The sequence below is a fragment of the Triplophysa rosa genome, linkage group LG9 (genome assembly GCF_024868665.1).
Source record: "Triplophysa rosa linkage group LG9, Trosa_1v2, whole genome shotgun sequence".
NCBI classification, from domain to species: Eukaryota; Metazoa; Chordata; class Actinopteri; order Cypriniformes; family Nemacheilidae; genus Triplophysa; species Triplophysa rosa.
In genome coordinates, this window is record NC_079898.1 from 545,151 (window position 1) to 568,646 (window position 23,496).

General features: G+C 41.9%; 1 protein-coding gene across 1 annotated transcript in view; it reads right to left on the reverse strand.

The window, feature by feature from the left end:
• Window positions 1–347: 347 nt before the first annotated feature.
• gtf2a1l (general transcription factor IIA, 1-like) overlaps window positions 348–23,496 on the reverse strand; it is a 109,222-nt gene continuing 86,073 nt past the window's right edge. The window contains exon 9 of the mRNA XM_057341585.1: window positions 348–767. Coding sequence (XP_057197568.1) covers window positions 660–767 — 108 coding nt within the window. The 3' untranslated portion in view covers window positions 348–659. The remainder of the gene's footprint in view (window positions 768–23,496) is intronic.

Below are 23,496 nucleotides of genomic sequence, written 5' to 3' on the forward strand. Positions count from 1 at the left end.
ATTTTTATTTGTATATACATATACACACGATCTTTCTGATTCTAAAAGAATGCAGAGATTTGTTCTTTGTTTTGGCCAATGCTGCATTATCTGAAGGAACTTTGGGCATTTGTTTATGTTAGCCCACCAAATACAGACCCAATCTAGAAACCTTTCTCCATCGTGGCAGTTAGAGAGAGTCACGGCCATAAACCTGGAGCCATTGAATGCATGGTCGAGTGCCGTTTACTACATCACTATGCGTGTACACGTGTGACAGTCAAATGACCTACAAACAGTAATATTTGTTGAATTGTGAAATTTAATGTTAGTTTTTTTCCAGAATACAGAAAAATAGTTGTCCACGGTTTCCAAAATAATAAAAATCATACTTATGGGAGCAAAAATCTCCACATTTTCCTCAGCCAGAAATACCTCAATGATTAAACAGAAACTTTTATGCAAATGTTAAATAGATTTCCAAAATAATTTCTGTAGCTAATACAGTAACAAAGATTCTAATACAGTAACGAAGAAAATAAACACAATATTATTATGGCTTAACATAAAATTCGACAAAAAAATTATGAAAAGCAAATTATTTTAATCTAATTAAGAAACTGGCTGCATCGAAAACTGAATTCAAATAATAAATAGTATAACAGTCCAGCTACAGTACTTCACCATTCGGCCTCTCCAACCGCCTTAGAAAAAACATAGTCTTTCCCTCCATAACACATTACACCATCTTTCAAGTAAAACTTCCATCTGTTTTTGCTCCGATGAATCTGAAAGGAAAAAATATATATTTCATTACACCCATTCATATATAATTTAGTACAAGTGCCTATATTTATAATGTTATTGTTGTAAGAAAATATTAATTTAGAGACATTTACTAAAGTCCTTGTTTACAGTCTTCCTGTCATCATCTCGGAAAATATGGGTCGTTTCTAAGAGTTGCCAGAGGTGGTGCTTTATTGCCATCTGTGATAACTTAAGAACTTGCTAACTTCAAGTGGCGCTGCTCTGCTGGCGACCCGGGCTCAGGTGTTGGTGTTACATTGTTATGGTTTTATTTGTTTGTTCTTATTTGTTTGCATAAATTCTTATTTGTTTGCATTGTTTTAATTTATTTTCATTATTTGACACGGAGGACAGTTGTGTTAGGCCATCAGGATTTGTGGGAGATTTATGCTGCTGGCACTGTTTGTTTGGAAGCTCGTGTGTCGAGGCCTTGCAATGCGGAGTAGTGGGGTGGATGAGCACTTGCTGCCGACTACCTATTTCTATGGAATTATCCAAGGCAAGGAAACTTCATTTGTTGCGGATGAAGCCTACAGAAGAGGCCAGGGGGAAAAGGGGTGGAGTACGACAACGTATGCAGAGGAGGGGGGATAGACCACCACTTCCATCGGTTATCTTTGGAAATGTACAGTCACTGAGAGGAAAAATAGAGGAGCTTCGTATCAACAACAGAGTGTGTTATGAATACAGCAAGGCGAGCCTCATGGTGTTCAGAGACATTGTTACATCAAAACATTCCTTATTCACTAGTTGAATTGAAAGGACGCTCCCTGGTTCGGTTGGACAAACAGAGGTGGCTGGTAAGAGCAAACAGGGAGGCATTGGCATCTACATCAGAGAGGACTGGTGTAAGCAGTATACTGCATGGGAGGCTGTCAGGGCATGGAGCGTGGAAAAACCCAAATGCAGGCAGGCAGTGACGGGGTTAACAAAACAAGACTTTAATAATAAATACAAAAGACAAAACAAAACACCCTCGATGGGGAAAACAGAACAACGATAAATACAAAACAATAGACTTCTCATGAGGGGGCAAAACAAAAGCAAGAACAGTAAACAACTAAACTAAAGAACACTAAAACAACTTAACAAAACAGGATCACGGACAGGACAAGGCAAGACGATGACACGAAGCAGCACAAACATCACGCACATAAACATACGTAATACACGAGCACAAGACAAAGAAACAAGAGGGTATTTAAAGGAAAGACAAACGAGGGATAACGAACGACGGCAGGTGTGGAACATAAAACACTCAGGGAAAGATAACAAGGAAACGAGAGGGGCGGGACCAATGACGAGACACTGGAGAGAACGCATATCATTGTCAAAAGGACAATAATATGTTTCTCTCCACACATAACCAAAGGCTTTGTCATGGCTCAGCTACAGGACCAAGAAAAACATGACTAAATGAAGCAGAGCCATGACAGAAGCCCCCCCTTTAATGAGCACCTCCAGGTGCTCACTAAGGGGTAGACGGACGAGACAGGGCAGACTGAGACAGTGACATGACAAGACAGAACAAGGAAAACAAAATCAGAGGCAAACAAGACAAGATCATCATGGGGTTGGGGTGACACAACAAGAATAACAATCATGGGAGGGGGGGTGGGGCAAAACAAGAGTTCATGCGGAGAACAAAAGAGTCCAAGGGGGGAACAGTTCTAGTCCCCGACTGCGCTCGAGGGCGCGTAGTCCTACGGGACTTAGGGGAAGTCCTGGGGGAGGCAGTCCTTGACCCTGGGGGTCTCCCCGGGGCCGGCTTGGCTGCCGGCCTAGGGACCGGGACACCGGACTGGACGCCGGACTGGATCACCGGACTGGATGCCTGCTGGATCACCGGACTGGACGCCGGCTGGATCACCGGACTGGACGCCGGCTGGGTCACCGGACTGGACGCCGGCTGCTGCACCAGACTGGACGCCGGCTGCTGCACCGGACTGGATGCCGGCTGGATCACCGGACTGGACGCCGGCTGGGTCACCGGACTGGACGCCGGCTGGGTCACCGGACTGGACATCGGGCTGGACGCCGACTGGATGCCGACTGGATTACCGGACTGGACACCGGCTGCTGCACCGGCAGGGAGGGAAGTCCGCGCTGCCCGCCGCTGCCTCTTTCTCTTCAGCCGAGCCACCCGCCTGGAGGTCGGCTGAAGGAAAGAGGCAAAGGGTGCGGCTGGCTCAGGCTGGGACTCCTCAGAAGTGGAGCCCCAGGACTCATGTCTCCCCCGCTTCCCGCCGAGGCTTGCTGGCGGCGGAGAGGATGGTGTGGCGACACCCACAACCCCGATCTGCAGGGGACGGCCCTCAGGGATCGCGACCAGTGGAGATGAGTAGGTGGGTTGAACTGAGACCCTGGACTCCGATCGATCAGCGGCATACAGCCATATCGCATCAAAGTCCAGCGGTCTCAGCGACCTCATCTCCGCACGCTAGAGTGGCTCCCTGAGACCGGCGTTGAAGAGCGTCACCAACTCCTCCTCTCCGAACACAGTCTCCTCTGCGACTTCGAGGAACCGGCCCGCATAGTTATCTACGCTACTGGTTCCCTGGCGAATGCCGCAGAGGAAACGAGCCTGGCAGGAACATACAGCGTCCATATTGCCTGCTGGGTTCATCTATGGCCTTTGGATTCTGTCACGAATGGTGCGTGGAAGAACCCAAATGCAGGCAGGCAGTGACGGGGTTAACAAAACAAGACTTTAATAATAAATACAAAAGACAAAACAAAACACCCTCGATGGGGAAAACAGAACAGCGATAAATACAAAACAATAGACTTCCCATGAGGGTGCAAAACAAAAGCAAGAACAGTAAACAACTAAACTAAAGAACACTAAAACAACTTACTTAACAAAACAGGATCACGGACAGGACAAGGCAAGACGATGACACGAAGCAGCACAAACATCAAGCACATAAACATATGTAATACACGAGCACAAGACAAAGAAACAAGAGGGTATTTAAAGGAAAGACAAAAGAGGGATAACGAACGACAGCAGGTGTGGAACATAAAACACTCAGGGAAAGATAACAAGGAAACGAGAGGGGCGGGACCAATGACGAGACACTGGAGAGAACGCATATCATTGTCAAAAGGACAATAATATGTTTCTCTCCACACATAACCAAAGGCTTTGTCATGGCTCAGCTACAGGACCAAGAAAAACATGACTAAATGAAGCAGAGCCATGACAGAGGCGGTATGTAACCCCAACTTAGAACTACTCTGTTTATCTTTATGACCTGTTTACTTGCCAAGGGAGATTGGGAATATTGTCATTTGTGTGGTATACAGTATGTTCCCCCGGATGGCAATGCTTCAAAGGCCGCAGCTCAATGTGCTGACTGTGTACAGCAGCAACTACACAAGACACCAGGAGCAGAGAGATTTTAATCAGTGCAAACTGGTTCACTGCTCAATGGTTTCGATCAGTATGTTCAGTGTGTAACACGTGACCAAAATATTTGAGATAAATGTTATGGTAATATAAAAGAAAAGCATATATTGCTGGATCAAAACCACCCATTGGGAAATTCTGACCACAACATTAATAATTTAACTCTGATATATAAGACTGTGACTACATTTACTTCGTTACATTTACTTGAGTAACATTTTGGAAAATATGTACTTTTTAAGTAAAATTAAAAGTGTGTACTTTTACTCTTACTTGAGTAAATTTCTAATAGAAAATCTGTACTTTTACTTCGTTACATAACTTACATTGCGTGACGTTCCTTCGTTCCTTCATTTTAAAATATGCTTTTTAAAACGCGTTGCTTATTTCAAGGTCGTCGTCTCTTTTTACGGGCAGTCCCGAGTGATCGATTCTTTTGAGTCGATTCTTTTAAAAGCATTAATTGAACAATGGGCAAAACCGTTTGAATAGGCTAATGAATCAGTTCAAATGATTTGTTCAGTTCGCAGCACGATCTGAATCATCTGAAGCAGGATTACTCACTCCTCGTAGCGCGAAATTTAAGAACACGCAGAACACAAAGAGCGTTGGATGAAGTGGATATTAATCTATATCTATACAATCAAAACTGCAAATGTGTAATATTGTTTGCCAGCAATGATAAATGCAGCCATATGCGCGCACCCGCGCGACCTGTTCGTCAGACACCGCAACATGCGCGTGGGCTTGCAGAAATATACATTTGAAGAACACAAGGAAGAAAACTTGTTGATGGGCGTGTGGTTCACTGTTTACTGTTTGTTTACAAGTAAGAGCGTTTCACAACACACACGTGACACAACACGAGAAAACATGAGCTTTGTTCAAAAATGTGTATTTCATTTAAGAGAGCACTGCAGATGTTCTAGATCATCTTAGGAAATGCTCTGAGTTTAGTTCATGCTTTAGTTTGACATAGTCTATTAATCTAAGTAAGTTGTGTAAACTACATTGACATCAGGACTAGATGAAATTTACAGAAATGCTTGTCTCTTCTGTGTTTGTCTATTCTTTAGTCTCTCTAGTATATTGCAAAGATATCTGCTTATGATAATTAAAAATATTGATTAAAATGTAATATTCAAATATTGGCGTTAATATTAATTTTATGTAGTAGGCCTATATAATCAGATACAAAGTAACTAAGTAACTAGCTACTTGAGTAGTTTTTTCATTGCATACTTTTTTACTTTTACTCAAGTAAATTTTAAAATAGTGACTTTTACTTTTACTTGAGTAACAATTTCTCTAGTTACTTGTACTTTTACTTGAGTAAAGATTTTGGCTACTCTACCCACCTCTGACTGTGTTTACATACATAAAACCAGAGGTAAACAGTATTTCTGTGTGGTCTGAGGACAGCATAGAAAAGATATAGGGATGATTTCTGCACACAGATTGGGATTTATTTCACAATTTAGACATTAATCAGTCCCTGCAGGTATTTGCGGTCGCAGAATTTAAAAGTGAGGTTTCTTGCTACTTTTACACAAATGTAATAAAAATCTTAGAGGTCCACAGAATGTGTCTGTGAAGTTTTACCCCAAAATACACCGCAGATCTTTTATTATACCATGCCCTAATTGCCCAGTTTTGCATGTGAGTAGAAACGCGCTGTTTTGGTGTGTGTCTCTAAGTGCAAATGAGCTGCTAGTCTCCGCCCCCTTTTCACAGAAAACTCAGCCAGGGCTGTGAGCCTGTGCTTCCATCGACAAAAGAAGGGTCACATAAAGTGAATGAGAAACGCTGTTTCCGTCTTTAAACACCAAACACAGTGTTTAAACACTGGGAACAGTGTTCTGTGCAGCCAACAACACAACACTTAGCATGCTTTGCTTACTTTTGCCATGGTGTCGGAACTAATTCACATATGTCGCTTGCGAAAACAGAAATGGCGGCAGCGCCATGGGTGGATACGTTCAGAAAAAGGGGCGGTAATATTATAATAAGAACGACTACCTACATCAGAAAGCGAGTGAAATCTGAACGGCTCGTTTTCTCACAGGCTTGCAGAGATAGGCTGACGTAAACAAAGTTACTGGATTGTCATTTTTCACGTTTTCTGAGTTGGTAGATGCACCAGACACCCGATTATAGCACTTAAACATTGAAAAAGTCAGATTTTCATGAATTGTCCCCTTTAACGCATAAGCAAACCAACCTTTGCCAACCTGCAAAATTAAGAGATTGTTGCAGATTTTCCACATAATTTGGCTGAAAAAGCACCATGTGATGTCATCACATCACACATTCCGTCAAAACCTGCTCCAAAAGTCAAGCAGAGATACTATAGAAGGGATATAGAAGGGTCTGCAACACGTACAATTTGCTAACAACATCCATTGCAATCTATTTATAAAAACTAGCCTCTGGTCTCCTTTCCTGTGTTCCATGGAAGGCGTTAGCATTAGCCGTTATGTTTTTTTGGCCAAAGGTTGCAGGCTAGTGGTTTCGAAACAAGTCAGCCTCACCAATGTGTGTGTCACATTCTTAAACAACACGCATGGAAACAACATAAAGCCATCTAATCTATGAAGAAAGCGGTCATGTTTATTACGGTGTCAATGAACATTCATCACAATCAACTAAACGCTGATTTCTTAAAAGTATGCAAAGTTCATATGGAGGACCAGAAGAGTCATGTGTAAAGTAATAAAGCATTTCATAGTTTAATAAGTAATTCTACAATAAAAATAGGCATTAATACATTTGTTTATCTAAATATAAATAGGCGAATTGATAAAGTCATTCATTATTTAACGTTATAATGGGCAATAAAAAGTGTGATTATAAAAATTATTAATAAATGAAATATTAATCCATCAATAAATACTTCAAATTAAAAAGGGAATTAAAAACAACAACGTAAAACACTCAATAAATTAATCGTTTTAAAGTGCATTAATTAATTCCTAAATAAATAGTGGAATTTCAAAATGTATTTGAAAATGCGATTTAAAAAGAGGAATAAATAATTGGATTTACAAATTAAACTACTTTAATCAGTCATTTAAAAGGCGATTTCTTTTACCATTTGCATTTCCATTTCCACGCTGCCTTTCTTTTTCCGATTTGCTATTCGATTAGCTTAGTCATTTAGCTTTTCCTTTTAGCCTCTCCATTTAGCATTTCCCTGACATTTTGGGTCCTTGCATTGGTAAAACGAGGTTAAACAATGCAAATGAGCTATGGCGAGAGAGATGTAACAAGCTCTCTGATTGGCTAGTTCCTTGTACGTCATGTTCAGAGGTATGTTAGATGAGCAATGGAGAAGAGGATAGACCTGTTGTTCACTGCACGTGTAACCAGCGCGTTATCAGCGCGTGCTTTTACTCTAACAGAAATCATAGAAAAGGAAACGTATTGTTAGAACAGGTTAGAACATTCACACTGCACGTGGAAGCAGCAGATGCTACTGTGTACTGTCTATGAGGGCAGGACTAAAAAGTGACCCTGGACATTTTCTCCAAGAGCAGCGCACCACACACCCCATCGCATTCTGGTTCCCCCGGTCTGCTCATGCAGTGCAGTTGCCCACTGGTGCTGAGGGAAACAACTGCATCATGCTGTCAATCGAAACTAAGCAAAGCCTTGTCTTTCATTGTAATCTTCAGAAAACCAACTATTTACACATCATGTTCATTGCTTATGTTATTGTATTTGTATTTATGTTATTGTATGAGAGTAATGAGACTCATACAATGAGTGAGGGGAAAACGAGATTCCCCAATGGGGTAAAGATGATCATGAGAAAGGTCAAAGATCAGCCCAGAACTACACTGAAGAAGCTTGTTAATGATTTCAAGACAGTTGGGACCACAGTTAGCAAGCAAACCATTGGTAACACGCTGTGCTACAATAGATTGAAATCCTGAAGCACTTGCAAGGTCCTCCTTCACAATAAGGCCCACCTGGCTCATCCGAAGTTTGACAACATCAAAATGATTCAGAAAAGGCTTTGGAAAAAGTGCTGTGAGACCAAAATTGACTCCTGTTTTTGGAGGGAGAGAAATGCTGACTATGAGCCCAAGAACACCATCCCTACAGAGAAGCACAGTATTGGAAACATTATGCTTTAGGGCTTTTTCTCTGCTACGGGCACAGGATGACTTCACCGCATTGAGGGGCTGAGGGACATGCCAGTGTACCGTAAAATGTTGGACGAGAACCTCCTCCGCTTAACTAGATCACTGAAGATGGGTCGTGGATGTGCCCTTAACATGACAAAGACCCAAAACATATTGCCAAGACAACCAAAGAGTGGCTTAAGGAGAAGCACATTTAATGTCCTAGCCAGTCTCTAGACCCTAGTCCTATAGAACATCTGTGAAGGAGGCGAAAACTCCAATTTGCTGAGCGACAGCCAAGGAACCTTAAAGATTTACAGAGGAGTGGACTAAAATGTAACCTGACACATGTGCAAACCTGGTGACCAACTATCAGAAATGTCTTACTGTGACAGTCACACCTGCTCAGCCGACCACGTTCCCGCTCACCTGATTATTGATTGAATCTTGCTGTCATGGTCCTGCCTTCTTGTTCAGGATTTTCTAGTCTTGTGGCAGGATCGTGACAAATCCCTTATGTTTAGTGTGAGAAAGTCATGGGGTGTTTACCATTGACATCCCATGTGCTTTCTCGTGTCTCGTCATTGGCCCTGCCCCTCTCGTTTCCCGTATCACTTCCCGGCCGTGTTTCATCACCCTCACCTGCCCTGTGTTATCATCCCTCGTTTGTGTTCCCTTTATATACTGTAGTCCTCATGTTTCATTGTCCTGTGTTCGGTCATTGTGTGTGGTGTGGTTGCTGTGTTTGTACTCTTGTGCGGTCTGCTTTATGCACTTGTTCCTGCTGTGGATTACCTCGTTAAGCCTTAGTAAGTGTTTAGTCTAGTTTGTGTCAAGTGTTGTTTTAGTTAAGTGTAGTTAGTCATAGTCCTGTCGTGTCACATTATTATATTCTCCTGTTTTGTTGTGTCACCCCCTTGTGGGTTTTTGTTTTGTTTATTGTTTAATAAAAATCCTTTGTTAACCCCTTCACTCCCGCTGCCTGCTATTGGGTTCTTCTCCTCTGTGACCATGACACTTGCATCTGCACCCCATTACCCAGACACCGGTCTTGTGTCTGGTCTAGTTGTAATCTTGTGTTACAAGTTCCGAACCCCTTTGTTTCCATGGACGATTATTACTCGTTGGATTATCTTGTTTGTTCCGTGGATGTTTTTGGCGTTCTCTGTTTGTCCCATGGATGTTTTTGGATTTACCAGTTTGTACCCGAGGAAGTTTTGGATTACCCTGTTTGTTCCTGTTGTCACATTTATATTAAATTCATTCACCTAACACCAGTTCAATCAGTGGATTGTTACACTTACCTCTGTGCTTGCCAACAAGAATTTCTCAACCAAGTACAAAGTTATGTTTTGCTCTGGGATCTAATACTTATTTCACTGACTGAAATGCAAATCAATTTTTAACCTTTATATAACATTTTTAACTGATTTTTTATGTTGTCTCTATCAGTTAAAATAAACCTACCATAACAATTAAAGGGTATGTGCTCGAACTCTGCAATATCAAACGGTCTCCAAGACTCACGTCGACTTGTGAAAATATGGTGGCTCCGGGATAGTTTATCAGACCTAGCGACGCGAGGTCAGGAATGTCGCCGCCATTAGGTTTTGTTATTTTAAGTCTGAGAAAAAGTAACGTATTATTTAAGTCCAAGTAATCTTCTCCGGTCCCTGCGATAAAAAACTCCAATGGCGCAGAGTCTGATATAGCGGATAAAGGCGGTACTTCTAAATAGGTGTTTTTCTCGAGAACCGTCTGCGTCAGTGGAACTGTAAATAAATCCAGCTCGGACTTTATACATTCCCCGGACATGCTGTGCAGTAATGCCATGTTAGAATACGGTCTTTACGGGTCTCTTAGCCGACTTGCTTCGCTTAACAGGTTTCTTACGCTTTCTTCGTGCTACTGAGCGTTTCTTCAGGCCGCTATATGTTTTCTTTATCGAAAAACCACGCCTCCTTACCCCCGGCGGTTTAGTCATGTGTTTACAAGCCATGACCATCAGACGCGATCCGTCTTGAGTCTTATGAGCTCTCGACAGGCTGACGACATCTGACACAATGTTTTTAGCAGCTGTTTTTAGGTGCGGCTTAGCGATGCTGAATCCTTTTTTTAACTGGGGTACGGCCATTCTGAACAGACCCCTGAAAAGACCTCCTAGGCCTGCACCGTACATAACCCCTCCTCCTGCATATCCTGGCATTCCTCCGCCTGCCAGATTATGGTTCAGTCATGTTTTTACGAGCCATGACCATCAGACGCGACCCGTCTTGAGTCTTATGAGCTCTCGACAGGCTGACGACATCTGACACAATGTTTTTAGCAGCCGTTTTTAGGTGCGGCTTAGCGATGCTGAATCCTTTTTTTAACTGGGGTACGGCCATTCTGAACAGACCTCTGAAAAGACCTCCTAGGCCTGCACCGTACATAACCCCTCCTCCTGCATATCCTGGCATTCCTCCGCCTGCCTAATAGTTGACCTAATCGTTCGTATTCATCGCGTGGTGGTTATAATAATTAATTTTTCAAATTCCAGCACAGAAATTTCAAGGGATCGGTCGTCGTTCAATTCTATGTCAACATCTGTGAAGACCGGAGCGTAATGAGGATGTCGGTAACCAACACATGCTTATGTTAGTTAATTTTCAGAGAACAGATTGTTTCGACGGCTTAAAGTGTAATTTTACAATGACTTTTCCATGTGAAAATGGTACTTCGAGGTTTTGGTCATCCTTCAATAGCACGTCGATGTCCGTGATGACAGACTTGTTGACAGCCACGTAATGAGGCTTCTCATAACGAATCGTAATCGATTCCTTATCTTTTCCCGAAACATGAACACATCTCAAAAGGGGGACATACGAATCGCCCACCGTTTGGTATTCGATAATGTCGGTGTAAACATAGATCGTATAGAATCCTTCGTGGATATCGGCTTGATGAGGGGTGTACGTGACAACATCTCTTTCAAAATCAGCTTTTTCATTGTAGTTGATTAGTCCCAAAGCATCGTCAGGTCGCAAGATATTGGCTAGCTTGCCGTAGAACGATATTGAAATGTTAGGCTTTGCTCTCAGAAAGACTTTGTTAGTCAAGCGGTCGTGGCCCAAGACCACCGACGGGCTTAGTACTTTTTTTATCACTTGAATCACCGCCTGAACATTAGCGTAGTACCCGGGGTTTATACTGAGCGCCTTTGAAACAAATAAGCTGGATAAGTAAGCGCTTTTTGCATGGCGGTTGGGATTCGGGGTAAAGTCAATCTTTTTTCCGTCGGCAGCGCTGGTGGGTTGGATGTGTAATGTAAAACCACCATCTTCCCGATTAAAGTTGTACCGGCTCCTAGGATATTCGATCTCACACAATCCTACATGCCATCGGCCTTTCAAGTTGATAGAAGAGGCTAGTTTGGTTCTGTAACTAGATATCCGATTTTCAGGGTAGACTGACAAAGCAGCATTGCACGGGAGCGTAACGTAGAACCCCTCGTCGTCCATGTTAGTTGTTGACATGTCGAATGACATCGCCCATGATTCTAGGAGGGTTTTAAGGTGCTTGCAAGTCCACCAGAACTTTTTTGTCTACGTAGCTGCTAAATTTCGAGAGCCACCCCACCCATTTGACTAAAACGAGTGTATTTCGGCCCTGTTTTTTCTGTCCTAAAATCTTTTCCACTTTAAACGTCTTGTCTTTGCTCACGATTATTTTTTGTAACTCTTCCTCGTAAAAAACTCTGTCGATGATTTCTCCATCGTAATCGGACAGTCTGTAGACTGGCGGCTGTCGCGTTATGCAGACCGCTACGGTGAAAAATTCTTCCTTGTAGTTCTGCTCGTAACCTTTGGCGAACACCCCTCTCACTTTAGAAATCCTCACAACGTCGCCGACTTTGAATTTAAATGATCGCGCATCGTTCTTTGTACCGCCTTGCAAATTTTGAAACACCAAAGCCTCATTTTCTCTGCACACGTCGATCGGTCGCATTCTAATACCACACTACAACCCATCACGCTCTCCAAGATCTCAAAACTCCAGACTTTTGATAACACCTAGAATAACTAAATCCACCAAAGGGGGTAGAGCTTTCTCATACGTAGCACCTAAACTCTGGAATAGCCTCCCCGATACTATTCGAGGGTCAGACACACTCTCCCAATTTAAATCTAGATTAAAGACGCATCTTTTCAGCCAAGCATTCACTAACACATAGCTAATGAACAGCAGCTACGCTAATTATTCTCTTTCTGCCCTCGCCTCGGGATGCCCATCCCCGAGGTAGGGAGAGATTCCGCCAGGCCCAGATGAACGTCATATGCCCATCCACAACTAGAGATTACGCCAGCTACATCGGAAAATCCCGTACCATCCTCCTGCGAGAACCTGTGGACTGACTGACCATCCCAGCTCCATCCAAGGCAATTCCATCACCACCCAAGAAAAAGGCGACCATCTGGCCGGCCCAGCTCAGACAATTCCATCCCCAACCGAGAGCAAAGACGGACTACCTGTCACATAAATGCTAAATTTACAATACTTGGTATTTAATGCTAAACTTACATCACATGACAGCAGTTTGAAGTTATGGCTGCACTCAGTGACTTTGATTGGAGGTAGCTGGGTGGGTGTTGTAGGGAGTGGGGGGGCTTGTTGGTTGTGGTTCGGGGCGTTTCATTTGTTGGGACTGTGTGGGTCTGGTCTGGTTGGTCTTGTTTTGTGGTCGATGTCGGACAACAGAGGAATAAAGTTAATTATGCCATTACTACTTTTCCCTGGTTGTCCCTCTGTTGTCTGTTGTTGACCACGGAATGGGACCGGGTTGGACCTGCACGGTTTCGGCGGGTGGGGCTTCCTGGGTCGCGGCTCGTGGGCTCTCCCTGTTCTTCGTGGACGTTGCTCGGTGGCTTTGGTCGGGGTCACTGAGTGCAGCTATGACACGTCAGAGGAGATCTGGCCCTCCCGGCTGAGCCTGGTTTCTCCCGAGGTTTTTTTTTCTCCATTATTCAGCATTGGAGTTTGGGTTCCTCGCCACAGCAGAGCAGTGCAGTGTTGGCTTGCTCACCGGGAGACTGCATTTATTTATTTATTTATTCATTTATTTATTAGATATTATTTATTATAATGATCTTGCTTGGTCTATAAACACCATGCACTGTGCTGTGTTTTACCTTTCTGTGTTTTTCTTATTTGCTCCTGTAAAGCTGCTTTGGAACAATGCACATTGTGAAAAGCGCTATATAAATAAAATTGAATTGAATTGAATTGAATTAATACGCCGGTGAAAACTGCTGTTGTAACCTTGCGTGATGTCTTGTAAAACATCTATGTATCGCCGCCACTTAGTGGCCATTAAAAATCTCCACATACGACTTTTTAACGTTCTGTTAAAACGCTCGAAGACGCTCGCTTTCAAATCGGTAGCCGTAGCAAAATGATAAATGTCATGCTTTTTCATCAAATCTTGAAAATGTTTATTAAAGAATTCTTTCCCCAAATCTGTCTGTAATTTGCGCGGTACGCGTCCCTCATCGAGTATAGATTCAAAGGCTTTAGTAACCTCGGGCCCGCTCTTATTCTTTAGCACGCACGTCCAAGTGTACTTGCTAAATACATCTATGCATATTAGTAAAAATTTATGATTATTGTTTTCCGCGGAATAGGCGGACATGTCGACAAGATCCGCCTGGAACTGAGTATCCATACCGTACACTACGACTCTATTCCGTTTGTATTTTATAGGAGCCGTTCTATGCAGCGTGTAAGCGACCTCACCCGACAGCCATTCCGAAAACTGTTGTTCGCTCAGGCGGACACCAGTGTCCTTTAGAACGGCGTCTTTTAATCGTTTTTACCTCCTAACGATCCAGGGTTGGACGGTGTGTAATAAGCTTCCTTCATGAGCTCTGCCATGTTAGCGTTTCCTCTCTCCATAAAAGTATGAATAGCAAAATGTATGCGTTTTAAAATTTTATTAAAAAAATGAATAGCGATACATGACATAGAAGAGAATAAACAATCGGTTACTAAAATAAGTCATAATAAAACAATGGTTACATAGTCGCTAAAATAAGTCATGATTACATGATGAACACACATTTGATAAAGCCTTATATATTATCCAGCGAGCACAGAAAATATACGCAGGACATTAGGTTCTTGTCGAGAATGTAGTCGACCAGGGTTTCAACAATTTTACCAACGTTGTGTTTCTCATTTTTTGCAATCAGGGCCACGCACAGCTGTTACATACGTGCACATGCACACGATCTCTTTAACATCTAGCTCGTCACTACATTCAGACACTACGTCCAAAACTTTTCTGACGCTCACGCAGATAGGCTCTTGACCAATCATGCAGAACCTGATCATTTCGCCTCACGAATTTGACAGTCCTTTCACATGATCATATTTTTCTTGAGATTTGACAGACGTACGCTTTCCGCAGCGCAATCGTTTTCTGAATCGCAAGACGCGTTTATAATACTGTTTAAATATGGGAGCTATGATCTTTTGGCCACTGCAGGCGCTTCCCATCTTGTCTTGTTCAGGCTTTGCTTGCATCTGTGCTGACGCTTCGGACGGTATCCCAGGAGTCACCAACGTCTTTGTCTGAATCCGTTTGGGAATACCAGGTATTGTTGACGTTGCAGAAAAGTTTGTTGGTGTCGCTGTTGGTTCAGAAGACTCTGTCGGATTTCTTCTAGCTTTGCGACGATGTATGGCTTGTCTTTCAGTTTGTAGTAAATAGCACACGCGGCTGCTTGTATCGCGCGAGTATCTGCCTTAAACCCACTGCGTTGTAGTGCAGATGCAGCGAGGTGGTAAAGTTTGTCTTTAAACAGCTTGCGGCTGAACTCTAAAAAGTGCGAGGCAAAATAGTACGATGTAGGTTCAAACAGACAGGAATGCTGCATCTGGCTCTGGTGATCTATTTCGCACCCCAGACACTCTTCTTTGAGCTTGACATTGATGATGTGCTGTAGTACCACGGTGACCACGCCTTTAATGACGTTGTAGCCGAGGTCCGTGAAGAATCCGTCTGTGATATCGATCGGAGTATCGCCCACGTCCATCAGGGACCCGGACAATTCTGCAGGATCGTCCGTCTGTATGTGGTGGACTGAGTTATCGTCGCGAGCGTCAGGAACGGTGTTGAGAATATAGTTGCTGATGTTTTCTGAAGCGTAGTCTTGAGACATTGTTGCGGGAGAGGCTGTGTCTACTGATTTTTATAATGGCTGTAGTAAATGGGTGGGGACGGTCCGACGGCCCACTGGCTGCGCGCGCACTTCTCGGGGTGGAACAGCTGCACTTTAACTCTGGAATAAACATTGCGCATATCGCACCACCTGATCATTCTGTTGATGTTGGAAAAAAGGGTCTCCAGGGCATAAAGGTCAGAACATTAGAACAAAAACTGCATCTCGTACAGATCGTGATGTTCGTCATGCAGGATAGCACCGGTGCAATCGCGAAGCTTTGTGTTGTCATTGCAGAAGAAAAAGTAAACGCAATCATGGGGATTCTTTTTAGAATGATCGCCGACCACACGGTAACGACTGTTGGGTGTTACCGAGTCCCACTCTGCGATGTACAAAGGTTCTTCGCGACTGTCGTTTAAATCCTTCCAGACGTAGTCGTAAAACAACGTCTAGTCCTTGTCAGGGAACGCCACGCAGGTGTCTTGTCCGGGTACGTATTCGCCTTTTTTGTCTGCACTGTAGAGGGTTACAACTCGAGACTCTTTGTTAAATGCGTAGCCGATTACACGGTTACTCTCCATCAAAATTTCGTCCGTCACGTTGTTCTTATTTTTGTGAAGAAACTTTGTCAGACCGATATACCCTCGTGGTTTTTTCGGTGCCAGAGCCAGATTCTCTTCGAATAGATCGTCATCCCATTCTCTTGGCGGGGTTTGAGGAGAGCTGCTCATGCATGCCATGTTGATGTCTGTGTATTTTGCTCTCGCTATTCCCCTGCTTTTACTTAACAAAACTGGCCCTTGTTTATGCATGCGCATGACGAACGCGGTTCGTGTGGTGTGAACATGAGCCAGATGCGCGACAAATGGTCTAGAGAATGACATGATTGACAATTTAAAACTGTTTAAATCATGAGTACAGAGAGGTCCGGATACGATTTGTCACGCATTGCCCGAAGGCGAAAGCCGCAGCTGCCGATCCTAAACAACGCTTCCCTGTGTCGAGATAATATGCTCGCACGTTAAGATACTCAAATAACCGGACATAATCCGGTCAATTTTCACGCTATGGATGTAAAACAAATCATACCTGATTAAAATGTCTGACGCTGTCGCCCTGCCGGATGAAAACGCTGAATTACGCACCGCTTAAACGTCACAACGATTTATGAGTCGGCGTGTTTCCAACACTGGAATGTCTAAAACAGTCCTTTCAGTATAACGTCAGGAATGCGGTCTTTCCTCCAATGTAAGTTTTACCACAGCTTTATCACAGCCTATATATATATATATATATATATATATATATATAATGCTTTATTTAATTACTTATTCATTCAATCATTTATTTACTTACTTATTCATTCCTTGTTTTATTTATTTACTTATTCATTCCTTGCTTTAATCATTTATATAACCAATTGTTTATTTAATCACTTACTCGCCGCTTTATTTACTTATTTGTTGCTTTATTCATTTATTTATTTATTCATGCATTAATTTAATCACGCGTTGCTTTATTTATTCACGCATAAGATATGTGTCAACTGTTTTATTTATTTACTTATTCATTCCTTGCTTGAATCATTTATATAACCAATTGTTTATTTAATCACTTATTCGCCGCTTTATTCATTTATTCATGCCTTTATTTAATAATCATTTCCTTTATAACCCGTATTTATTTATTCACGCATAAGATACGTGTCAACCTCATAAAAACATGTCCAAAAATGTTCGGTAAACATATGGGCAAAAGTTCAACTCCAGACGCGGGCAATCCCTCATGACGTGGACAGATACAATCAAAGGGCAAAAGTTCAACACAAAGGGGGCAGTCCCTCACAACGGGGGCGGATACGGTCAAAGGTCAACGCAAAGGGGGCGGTCCCCTGCAACCTGGGTGGTCCGGAAGTAATTCAACTCCCCGCAAAGGTCAAATGTCACCATCAATCATTTTTACAGAAGGTCCCCTATATACTACTGTTATACTATTCGAAAAAAACCTAATATGTCTATTTGTCATTATTCCTTTTCAGTTATCAAAAGGGTGACGCATACACAGACCTTCACCCTATCTCAAAACTTGCGTACACAAACTGAGACCTGTCGTGAGATTTGATCATAGCAACCGCTTACGTCCATATTGATGAATGCCAAGTTTTGCGTGCAAACGGCCGTACGCCCAGTTTACGGTCATATGCTCGTTTCATAAATGAGGCCCAGTATGTCTTTCAGACGACAGGTTTTTATGTTCCTAAATGAACCTGAGTTGGAGTTTTGCATGAAAGGAAAGCGTATGTTATTTACGCAAGCACTGGCAGCAAGATGTTTTGAGTGTGTGACATTGGGCATAAAAGGCACCCGTGTCCACATAAGGCCCAAGTAAGTGAAGTGGATGTTGTTAGGCCTAGTACTTCTGCTGCTTGGGAGAGTAGTGAGACTCAAGCTGTATCACAGAATAAAAATGGCGATGGATTGATCAATGGTCAGACTGAGGATGTTAATGAAATTGTTGATTCTGGAAAAAAATCATGGGTAACACTTTATTTGAAGGGGTATTCATAAGACTGACATGACACCTTCATAATCATGACATGACACGTCATGAATATGAAGGAGATTCTATGCATGTTTATGACAACTGTCATTAAGTGTCATTCGTTGATTTATGTCATTTTTAATGCAAAGACGACATTGTTTGAGTTGTTTTTGCAACCTCTGTTACAACAATGAAATGTTTTAATTGTGGTAAAATGGGCCAACTCGTTCGTGCTTGTCCTGATAAAGTAGATGCTGCAGGAACTAGCACGGAGCGGTCTATCTCCGGCCCTCTGCCGGTTGGCATCTGTGATTGCGGACGGGGAGGACAGGGTTGCTTGTGGCAGCAGACTCCGAAAACGAACCCAATGTAACGGAACCTGTAGTTGAACCTAGCGATTCTGCTATGCTCTCAGGGTCCGATGACCAGAGTGAATGTTCTGTAGCGGAACCTAAAAATGCAGAGGTAGAAAAGAGAAGAAAACCCAGGTGGTTTTCAAAGTTCCTGTTAAAAGGAAGAAAAAGAGTCGTGATACAACTGTAAAGTAGGTTAAGATTAATGATGCTGATAGTGAGAATATGGTTTCAGACAGTGATGGAGATTCCTCTGATTAAAATTGATCTCAGATTCATCTATGAATTGGCAAAATGAAAATACAGATTGTTTATACAAGGCTGAAGACATTAGTAAATTCTTGAAAGAGACAAAGGGACTGAAAGGTGTGCAGTTTGAGGATTTTTTTCATGATTGTACACAGTTTATCAATGATGTGAGATATTTCATGAGAGAAGGAGTTTTTCATGATGTAGAGGTTTACCGTCTTCTGAAAATTGTAAATAAACTTGTTGAAACTGCTAACATTTAATTTAGCTACTTTGATAACTGCTCTTTTTATCCTTTTGTTGATGGTGTCTAAAACTAATGTTATTCATTTTAAAATTGGAACTCTAAATGTAAATGGGGCTACAGATAGTCATAAAAGAATGATGGTGTATGAGTGTTTTAAAAAAAAAAAACAATTTGATGTGTTACTGCAGGAAACGCATAGTGATATTAAAAATGAAGTAGAATGGAAAAGGAATTGGATGAGCAGATTATTTAAAATCATAAATCCTCTGTAAGGCAGCGGGAAAAGTACTAAGAACTGAGTTTGTTTGTGACACTGGGACACAAAACAATTAAACCCCATTTGTTGCTAGATCCCGAGGAATGATGTTAAACCCCTCCCATCAGGGGTTGTTGATGCCCAGGAACTGAACCCCCTCTTCTTATCACACCTCTCCCCTCCCCTTCATCTCTTCAGGCCCTGATCACTGGGAAAATGCTTACACATGTTATACTTTGTATATAATTTATTTTCATATTATGAAGTTTTGATCATCATGTTTGGTATTGTTTTTGAGGTCATGGTGCAATGGGTAAAAGGGTCTAGTTCCTTCAAAGAGTGTATTAGAGCTTTTTAACTTTAGGACATAACCTGCACACATCTAAGAGGTGTGACTTTCTCAGGGAATCTTGTTTACAGATAGATGAGATACCATTTGATGTTCTCTTCAGTCACGAGATTTTAATTGTACTGCTAATTATAAGTTAGATAGAAATCATATAGAACCACACGCTGCTTCTCAAAGGGCTATTAAACAACTGACTGAAACCCATGATTTGTGTGATATATGGAGAAGTATGCATCAAAATGATAGACAATATACGTGGGTTCATAAAGCAGATCGTTGTTTCTCCTTCATAGATTTTATGGTGTTCAGTATCAATGCAATCTTTTTTGCAAAGTTTTTTTTAATTATTCCAGTAGGGTTTTCTGAGGTGCTTTTATTAAACTTGAGTGCATACTGGCTTTCTAATACATCTTTGTTGAACGATAAACATTTTATAGACACGTTTACATGTTTTTGGAAAAATTTCAAGCAACAAATTTATTTTTTATGCTTCGTTACAGCAATGGTGGGATTGTGGGAAGGTTTTAATTAAAGAATTTTGTCAAAAGTACACTCTGAATGTCACCAAAGATATAGTCCTGTCATGGTCCTGCCTTCTTGTTCATGATTTTCTAGTCTTGTGGCAGGATCGTGACAGATCCCTTATGTTTAGTGTGAGAAAGTCATGGTTTGTTTATCATTGACATTCCATGTGTTTTCTCGTGTCTCATCATTGGCCCTGCCCCTCTCGTTTCCCGTATTGCTTCCCTGCAGTGTCTCATGTTCCTCACCTGCCCCTCGTTATCTTCCTTTGTTTGTTTCCCTATATAATACCCTCGTGCTCGGCTGAAGAAAAAGAGGCAGCGGCGGGCTCCATCCCAGCCGGTGATCCGTCCCAGCCGGTGCAGCAGCCGGCGCAGCAGCCGGCATCACAGTTGGTGGGCCAGTCCAGTGTCCAGTCCGGTATCCAGTTCAGTGTCCAGTCGTGTGCCCGGCGCAGCCGGTGTCCAGTCCGGTATCCAGTCGTGTGCCCAGTATGGTGCCCAGCCCGGTGCAACCGGCCTTCTAGCCAGCCTTCCAGCCGGCGTTTCAGCCGGCAGTCCGCCCGGTCCCTAGCCGGGTCCGGCCGACAGCCAAGTCGACCGCCACCAAGTCTCCGGGGACTCCACCCACACGAGCACCCCCAGGGACTAAGACTGTTCCCCCGAGTCCCAACCCCTTTGGACTGCCCCGCATGAACCCTTGTTTTGTCCCACCCCCCTCCCATGTTTGTTATTTTTATAGTCCCACCCCCCCCCCATATGTTTGTTATTTTTATTGTCCCACCCAAACCAATTTGTTATTATTACCTGTCTGCCCTTGATTTTGTTTTCCATGTTCTGTATTATCTTGTCACTGTCCCAGTCGGTCTTGTCTTGTTAGCTGGCCCCTTGGTGAACACCTGGGGGTGTTCATTAAGGGGGGGCTCTGTCATGGTCCTGCCTTCTTGTTCATGATTTTCTAGTCTTGTGGCAGGATCGTGACAGATCCCTTATGTTTAGTGTGAGAAAGTCATGGTTTGTTTATCATTGACATTCCATGTGCTTTCTTGTGTCTTGTCATTGGCCCCGCCCCTCTCGTTTCCCGTATTGCTTCCCTGCAGTGTCTCATGTTCCTCACCTGCCCCTCGTTATCTTCCTTTGTTTGTTTCCCTATATAATACCCTCGTGTTCATTGTCCTGTACTCGTTCGTTGTAGTTGTACCTGTACCTTTGTGATTACCTGTGTGCGTTATCTGCTTGTCATCCTAGTCTGTTAATTGTCAGTCAAGTCAAGTAAGTCTTAGTAGTGTTTATTTATAGTTTGTCAAGTGTTTCTCAGTTTAGTCCAGTTTTAGTCAGTCTATGTTCTGTTTGATTTGTTTCCTGTTTTCTTGATTTACCCCATTGTGGGTTTTGTTTTGTGTTTTATTTATTTAATAAATACTCCTGTTAACCCCTTCACCACCACTGCTGCCTGCGCTTGGGTTCTTCCTCTGAACTCGTGACATAGTCCTGTCAATGAAGAATTTAGAGACTGAGATTACTTTTTTGGAAGATTTAATAGCATCAACAAAAAGTAAGAAATATACTGATGAACTAAAAAGAAAAAGGTAGACCTGTTGGGAGTAAAAGCACAAGGAGCTTAAGTTCATTCACGTTTCCAAACTGCAGCTCAAATGGATGCTCCTTCACAAAATGTTTTCAATGTAGAAAAGAAAAACGGTCAGAGCAGAATCATTCATTCTTTACGGTCAGCTACAGGAAAAGAGCTCACTGAGCATGCTGAGATAAGTAGTTGTGCAGTTCAATTCTATTCAGAGCTTTATAAAAGCGAACTGGTGGAATGGGGTGCAAATGCTGATGATTTTTTCGATGGCTTACCAAAAGTGGATGAGGAGTCTAATAAGGAGCTGGAAACAGCTTTGTCATTACAAGAACTTTACAATGCCATGATGACCATGGACAATGGTAAATCTCCAGGAATTGACGGGTTACCTATTGAGTTTTACAAAACTCTATGGCCTGTCATAGGAGAGGATTTGCTGGCTATTCTGAATGACAGTCTGACAAGAGGACTCTTGTTGCCCAAAAAGGGTGATCTTCAGAACACTGGCAATTGGCGCCCCGTTTCACTTTTATGTGTGGGATATACACGATTCTATTTAAGGCTCTGGCTATATAACATTGAGTCATATTTTAGGCAAATTGATACACATTAATCAGTCTTATTGCATTCCCAATAGGTCTATCTTTGATAATAATGCTTTAATTGGGGATGTTTTAGATGCTTCTAAACATTTAGGAATTAAGTGTGGACTGATTTCTCTTGATCAAGAAAAAACTTCAAATAGAGTAGGCATTATTACTCAAGCAGGATGTGATTTACAGAATTCTGAAAATGTTGCCACTCTTTTAGGGGTTAAATCGAAACGGTTTGCAAATACATTTCTTGATAAATTAACTTATTTTCTAACCAATGAAGAGAAAACACTTTTGGAAGGGGTTTTTGTTCCCTGATGCCACAGATTTTTTCCAGATATTGAAAATACTCCCACTTTGGATAGGTCTTGTTATACTAGTCCTTAAACTTGGGAGATAATGAATGTATTGACTTTTGTGGAGTAAAAGGGAAGGTTTTATATAATTGTATTGTGAAAATAATTCATCCGTGTGATTTAAGTATTAAAACAGATACAGTATGGAGGGATGAGTCAGAGGTTGATTCTAAGACTAAACCTGTTTGGACAGCACTGTATGAACCACCATTAACAAAGAATTTGGGATCTTCAATGGAGAATCCTACATGGAGCTGTTGCTGTGAATGCTTTTATTTCCATTTTAAATCCTGCAGTAAGTGACAGATGTCCGTTTAGTTTGGAGCGAGAGACCATTTTTCATTGTTTTATATATTGTTGTCAGCTTAATGCTCTTTTTGATCTGTTGAGGGTTTTACTTGTTTTTGGGGTTTTTTTACAAGAAAGATTTTGTGTTTGTTTTTTTCTACGGTCCAAAACAGAAATTAAAATGTAATTTAATCAATTTTGTTATATAGGACAAGCAAAATATGCTGTTTATATCACTAGAAGAAATAAGGTAGAAGGAAAATGTGAATATGATGACATTAATTTTTTAAAACTTGGTAAAATCAAGAATTCTTATTGATTTTAAATTCTATAAATTAATGAGCACTATTAATGTTTTTGAATCTGAATGGTGCTGTGAAAATGCATTGTGCTCTATTGCTGATGAAAAACTTATTTTTGCAAAAGAGCATTTGTAGATTATTTATTTTTTCCCACTTTTTAGTAGTGGGTTAAAAAAATAATTGGTTAAAGAAATTTTGTATAAATAAAGTGTTTATCAAAATAAAAGAAATCTCTCTCTCGTGAGCAGGGAGTGTGTGGAGATACTGAACATTTCCTTTCCAGTTTTGTTTTCTTAAGATATTACTTTGGATTAAAGGAGAAGTGTTGT